The sequence below is a fragment of the Thalia democratica genome, chromosome 8 (assembly GCF_965202585.1).
Source record: "Thalia democratica chromosome 8, ktThaDemo2.hap1.1, whole genome shotgun sequence".
NCBI classification, from domain to species: domain Eukaryota; kingdom Metazoa; phylum Chordata; class Thaliacea; order Salpida; family Salpidae; genus Thalia; species Thalia democratica.
The window spans coordinates 43,745,074-43,752,292 of record NC_139172.1 but is presented as its reverse complement, the minus strand read 5'-3'; the positions used below and the strand labels follow the sequence as shown (position 1 = coordinate 43,752,292).

Genomic DNA, 7,219 nt, shown 5'->3' with positions numbered 1-7,219 from the left:
AAAAACCTAATAAAAATAATTGGTCAAAAAAAAAACAATTAAATAAAAAAATTATAAAAATCAAATACCTCTCAACAGCAAGGCTCCAGAAAACTTCCCTTGAGCCAACTTCATATTTACTATCAATGATGGCACATTAAAAAAAAAATAATTTCCAATACTCAACAACAAATGTCCCTACATGCAGCCAAAATGAGTACAAACTAAAGCTAATTGATAAGAGTAGAAATTTCTGCAAAAGAATTAGACCAAAAGTTTTTTATTTTACCAACAGAGAAGAAAATAATTATGATGATGAAAAAATATAATCCTATGGATTCAAGTCTAAATTTCTACCAAAGCAAGATGAAGAACTTAAACTATTTGAAAACAACATGTTTAACCTTGTAAAACAGTTGAAATTTAGAAAGGTCAACAACAAATTCCATGAAATATTAAAGAAAGATGTAAAAATGTTAAGAAACAGCAAGTAAATATTTGTAGCTGCTGACAAAACTACTAACTACAACAAAATAAATACACCAAATTAAAGGAAAATTCCATTATAAAAACATATAAAAAGAGCAATTATACTGTAATTGACAGTATAAACAATGAAGCTAAACAAAAAGTTATTAAATTAAAGCTTGAAAGTAAACTACCATTAAAGTGATGCTATGTAACACTGAAAAACCATAAGAACAGTTTCTTTTCAAAGCCAGAAACCAGACTAATAAACCCTTCTTATTCAGATATAGGACAAATTAGCAAAATAATAGTAGAACAAGTTAATAATATAATCAGAAATACAAATAACTCAAACCATTGGACAAGTACTGAAGATGTATTTAAATGGTACATAAGCTAAGAAAAGAATAAATATAAACTAATGAAATTCGACAGAAATTTTTATCCAAGCATAACTAATAAAGCACTTGGATTTGCTAACAACTATAAAACAGTTCCGACACAAAAAAAAAAACTGTAGTATATAATGCTGCAAAATCTATCTTAGTAAATAAAGAAGAGATATGGACAAAACAGAGCACAAGTTAGAAGGACCACGAGCTCTTTGATTTTACAATGGGAAGTAAACATGGTGCTGAGATCAGCAAATTAGTTAGGCTTTATATACTACAAGGACTGAATAAATAATACCTAATCAAAGAATTTGAATTTATGGAGATAACAGCTTAGTAGCTATGGATAAGTCAGCAAGCAATGTAGAAGTAGAAAAATTAAAAAAAGAGTTACACATGTTTAAAAAATCAACAGAAATAAAAATAATAATTGAAAACCCTGCATTTAAAATAAACTTACTTGACCTAAATCTTAATTTAAGGGCTGATCATACTAATTTAATCATCAGACCACAAGCTTTGGTAGACTGAGACCGGGTCTCAGTCTATTAAAGCTTGTGGTCTGATGATCAAATTGGAATGACCAACCCTTTTGTTAAACTTAAGCTTGTCTCACTGCATATGGAAGTCCAGGCTTCTGTTCTGCAGACTTTCGCGGATGTTATTGTTAAACCTTAACTTAAAGCAGCATAGCTTATACCCATACAGAAAGCCAAATAATAGAATCAATTATGTGAATTCAAATTCTTATCACCCACCAGCAATTCCTCAAACAAATTCCAAAGATGATAGAAAAAAGATTAACTAAAAATTTAAGCAGCCATGTTATTGACAGCATAGAAAAAGAACAGACTAGGGTTGCCACTTTACCTGGAAACCTGGAAAAGCCTTTAAAAACCTGGAATTTGACAATAAGGCAAAAAATCCTGGAAAAAACTGGAATTTTAACAATTTTCACATATTTAGTAGTAAAATTTCAATTTGACTCAAAAAGTATATATCATATAAAAAAAATAAATTTGTCATCATCAAACATTTTTTTAATTAAAAAACATATTTTAAGTAGTTTGACAGTATATTTTCAATATTTTTATACTAATTATTACAGTTTCTTACTTTAAACTGAACTTTAAACTAAAAATAGACCCAAAAATGTGTACTTTTAAAAACCTGGAAGAAATTTTAAAAACTTAAAAATTTTTCAAGAACAAGTGGCAAACCTGATAGAATGATGCTTAGAAACTGAATGGCTACAACTACAACATAAATTATACAAAAGTAAACAATGAAATGATTGTAAAAAAGAGAAAAAGAAAATGCATCTGGTTTAACTTTCCATATTGCTGTTCAGTTATAACAAGTGTAGGAAGTAAGTTCTTAAAAATAATCAAGAAACATTTTAGCAAAGAATGCAGTCTAAACAAGTATATTTACAGAAACTGCATGAAATTAAGCTATAGCTGCATGTCAAACATCCAAATGGTTATAAAAAGCCATAACAGAAAACTTTTAAACAAAGAGAAAACTACAGATGAATTATGCAACTGTAGAAACAAAAAAAGCCCACTAAAGGGTGACAGTTGCAGAGCTGAAAGTGTAATATACAAAACATCAGTCAGCACAAAAAACATACTAAACTATACATTAAGGGCATAGGGGAGGTAAACACCCTTTTTTGGTTTTTGATCTTATTTTATATAGTTTTTAATAAGCTACAAGATGCTTATTACAGATTTAAAAAAATCAAAATAGTTTTTGAGATATAGCCGGTCAAAGTCGGAAGCAACAATAGGTTCCTTATGGGAGGCACAAACTAAAACTGCAAATAAATAGAAATCACTAAATATCTATCTTCTACATTTTTTGAGATAACTACCTCTAATTTTTAGAAAATGTTTCTTGCAATCTTTAGAAAATTCTCTCAAAACAGATTTTATAAAAATTAAAAAAAAAACTTATAACAAAAAAACAAAAAAAAAATTTTTTTGTTTATTTTTTATATAAAGTTTTTGTTTCTTAATTTTTAAAAAATTCTTACAGACAGAATTTTCTAAACATGTTAAGAAACACTTCCTAAAATTTTGAGGTAATTAAAAATTAAAAATTTTATAACAAAAAAACAAAAAAAATTTTTTTTGTTTATTTTTAAACTAATTATTTTATTTAGTTAAAACCAGTACCAAAACCAAGCTATTTATTTTTTAAAGAAATTTTTTTTTGAAATAATTTGAAAAAAATCTTTCAAATAGAATCTTCTCAATATATTTAAACCCAGGAACACTTCCTGAAATTTTGAGGTAGTTATCTCAAAAAAAGTAGGAGAAGATATATTTTTAGTGAAATAGTCTATTTTTGCTGTTTTAGTTTGCGCCTTGCATAAGGAACCTATTGTTGCTTCCAACTTTGATAGGCTATGTCTCAAAGTTTATTTTGAATTTTTAAAATCTGTAAAAAGCATCTTGTAGCTTAGTGGTATATAAAATATAATCAAATTGAAAAAAAAAGTGTTTACTCCCCTATCCCATGCCCTTAATCTAATAAGTAAAAACAATTTTTTCCTCTCTCTCATTTATTACTTAATTTCATTTTTCACGCATATACAGTTAGTCTGTATTTATCATTTGCTTTAAAAATAATGCTTGACATTATTTTGTAAACGCCTGAAGAGAAAGACAACTATTATCCCTAAAAACAGCAGTAGCTGACAGAATAAACCTTTGCACTTTCTGATGTAAAAAAAATCTTAATGAGGGTAATAGTTATTGTAAAAAGAAAAACAAAAAATTAAAGTTAAAACAAAAAAAAATTATATGTACAGAAGTTTTTTTGTGCAATAATGATGTCCCTTTGTGCAAAAGTGACCTTTTGTGTAAAAGTGTCTTTGTGCATATTTGACCCTTCATGCATATACTTCTACCCAACAAAAAGCATCAACTTTTGCTTTTAATAATTAAACTCTTTAAGTTAAGTCTTGGAAGATTGAAGCCATGTGGTTGACAAATATACAAAAAAAGAAAAACGCTCCAATTAAAGATATCATTTTCTGAAGTCCTATCAAGAAGACTTGAGTATATAAATTTTATTTCAATATATAAAATCAAAAAAAAAACTTAATAAGACAAATAGCTTGCAACATTAAAAAATGTTGAAAAACTTATTAACATGAACAAATATAGTTATATTTTTTTTTGGTATTTCAGAATTTTAATATTTGATTTGATACTTTTTGTAGAGGTTTATAATTGTTTAGTAACCACAGTTTTTAACTTGGTTGAAAAATTTATAATGCACATGGTTGCCACACACTCAAGGTACTCTGGATAACTCTAGGTTATTTTGAATGTTATTTTTAAACTCAGGCTGACTCAGGATAGTTTTGTTTTTTCTAGATTCTGAATGAGATTTAGTTGGTTTAATGGAATAACAAGTCAAATGCATTAGGTGTACTTACAATGGAAAAGTCTTTGATTAATGAAAAGGTTCTAGCAGGAAACGAAAATTTTCAGAAATGTTTTACACATTTTATTAGGCAAAAAATAGGAAATTAAAATTTTTATGAAGAAAAAAATGCTGTCTTATAACTAACTTTTTTATTATTAATATTCACTGGTAAGGTGTAGCTTTTATGTTAAGGAAAGTTCAAGAAAAATTCCTGGAATTGGTGTTAGCCATAGGGTAGAGCTGTTGTTAAAAGTTGTTTAATTTATACTTTATATAACTTGTTCCTGATGAATTTGTTTTCCATGCATATTGTTTTATTATATTAATATTTTTTTTCTGTATGCTTGTTTTTACTCCTAACTTTCAAAGATATTTTATTATCTCATTTTTTTTTCATATTAATATGTTTTAAGGTGGTTTACAAAATTAGTACAAATTATAAATTACTCAAAACCAACAAATTAATTTAAGTAAAAAAATGTCTGATTCTTTTTTACAGCTAAAAACTTAATGCAACCACAGCTGAAAATAACATTTAATAAGACATTTACTCTTCATTTTTTACGAATTATTTTTGATAAAATAAAAATAATTTTAAGTATGAAAATAAAATGAAAATGTCAAGATTTTTAAAATCTTATAATTAAAATAATTGTTGAACTTAATCAATGTATATCTCTTTTGTTTTTTTATTGAAGTCCTAAAAGTGTATCATTTTCATCTAAAAAAAACAAGAATTTTTTCAAACAACTTCTAAATTGTAAAATATATTCCAAATTTATATATTTTAAGCCTATAAAAGAGGTTTTTAGAATATAATGTGATTTTCTTATTTTTATTTTGAATGAAAGGCTTTATGGGTTTACACAAGTGGCAAGATATAAGGACATAGGGGGTCAAGAGCAACATAAATCATCTTGCATAGAGCTATTACTCATACATCAACATTCAATAAATTTTTGAATTTTTAACATAACTGCGTACTTTAGTATACAATACAACAACATTAGAGATAATTTAAACTATGTCATCACTATCGTCCCTGTTGTTGTTTTTCCACTTTGCGGATTCGTAATTTTTTTGAGCTAGTTACGTCCCTGGTTGTAAGTATGTTCTTTTGTTTTAACTTTTTAATAATATTAAGTAGCTCATATTTTTCTAACCTTAGCATGAGTTCACCTGTAAATATTATGATTTTGTTAAATTGATAGTTTTAAACTATAGGTTTTAGTTGTTAGTTTTTTATGCTTAAATGCCAGTTTAATTTCATGTTTATATAAAAAAATATTTACAGATTTTATTATTCAATTGAGGATCTCTTTAAATTATTTCAATGTTTTGACAATAAAATTTTAACATTTGAATTATTAAAACTAATATGGTTTAAATTAAATTATAACTTGTATCAGATTTAATTTTAATAGAAAATATGTTATCTTTGTATTCAGAATTAATTTAAAACAAATAAAGACTTTAAATTATCAAATTTAAAAAGTATAAGTATATTGTTGTTTAGTTTGATCTGATCAAGTTAAATTAACAAAAGTTGAAATGATTCCTAGTTGAAAATTATCAGCCCTTTAAATATCTTTTTTAAAAATATTAAAAAAATTCTGAAAGTCTGAGATAAAAAATATTTCATTATTATATTTGTATTGAGACATTTTATAAAACTTATATTATCTCATAATTAAATTACATCTTTAATTCTTTAAAATGTAACTTCTAGTTCTAACTTTTAGAAAGTTATAACTAAATCTAAAACCAGTGGTTTTTATAAAGCAAAGGTGAAATTCTTTCTTTCAATCTTTTATATTTTAAATTTTTTATCAAGTTATACCAAAATCATATTTCTCTGTTTTATGTTTTGCTTAAAAACTTTTAAGTTGTACAATTTTCTTGTTTATTAAGTTTTAAGTTTATTATGTTAAACTGTTAAGATGTTTTTACTAAAACAGTTTATTGTTACTTTTTATAAAATGCAAAATGAGATAAATACACTGTTAAGTCTGCTGGAACCTTTTTTAGTATAACTTATAAGTATTTTCTTAGATTTAAATGTTTTATAATGAGAAAAATTACATGATCCAGTGATCAAATTAAAAACTAAGAATACTATAAATTGTATAGTGCATTAAAAATTATAAATGCTGAAAATTAGTATACTATTTTTTTTTTGTAAAATTATTTTTTTAGTTGATTTTTCTAAATATTTTCAGCAAAAAATATAATATGTCTAACAATCGTCCATTAAAAGGAATATTGAAGGCTCCAAGTCATAAAAAAAACACAAAATCAGCAACTTTTGATGAGGAAAATGTATTAGCAACCCTCCACCCTGTTGACAAAGATTATGGGCACATGAAAATTGACGAGCCTAAGACACCTTACAATTATTCGGATGATGAGTTAGAAAATGAGTTTGCCCCACAGTTAAATTCAGAGGAACTTGTTAAAAAGTTAACTGAACAACCCAAACAAGATTTAGATCAGCCAAGAAAGACAGCAAAAGAAGCTATAAAAAAGAAAAATTTTGAAGACAAACGTAAAATGCATTACAATATGTTTGATAAAATTAAACAGGCTAGAGAGTTAATGAAAAAAGAACTTGAAGATAACTAAATTAATGTTGTGATTTTAAATACTTTTCAGATGTAGTTCCAATTTTTTTTAAAATCTAAATACTCTAATAGTTTTGATATAATTTTATAACTTAATTTATCCTAAGATTACTTAGGCAATTAAAATAAGTATATTTACTAAAAGTATATTAAACTCTGGCTGCATCTAAAAGTCGTTTATGTTAAAATAGATTAATATTAATAATGACTCTTTTAAACTTCTATTTTTATTACTCGATTTATTGTTTATAATAAACTACTTTTATAGTTTTTACTTTTTGCAAATGTAATTTTGAAAAATAACTGCTTGGTTAATTC

At 25.4% G+C, this 7,219-nt stretch overlaps 1 protein-coding gene across 1 annotated transcript; it reads left to right on the top strand.

Annotated features, from left to right (window-relative positions):
- The first annotated feature begins 6,512 nt into the window (after positions 1-6,512).
- Positions 6,513-6,902, top strand: LOC145843253 (protein phosphatase inhibitor 2-like). The gene has a single exon (XM_082950716.1). The coding sequence runs from the start codon at positions 6,513-6,515 to the stop codon at positions 6,900-6,902; it is 390 nt and encodes a 129-aa protein (XP_082806842.1).
- The last annotated feature ends 317 nt before the right edge of the window (positions 6,903-7,219 follow it).

Excerpts from the sequence above, each read along its gene's own strand:
- LOC145843253 (XM_082950716.1), top strand. The coding sequence starts at position 6,513 with ATGTCTAACAATCGTCCATTAAAAGGAATATTGAAGGCTCCAAGTCAT.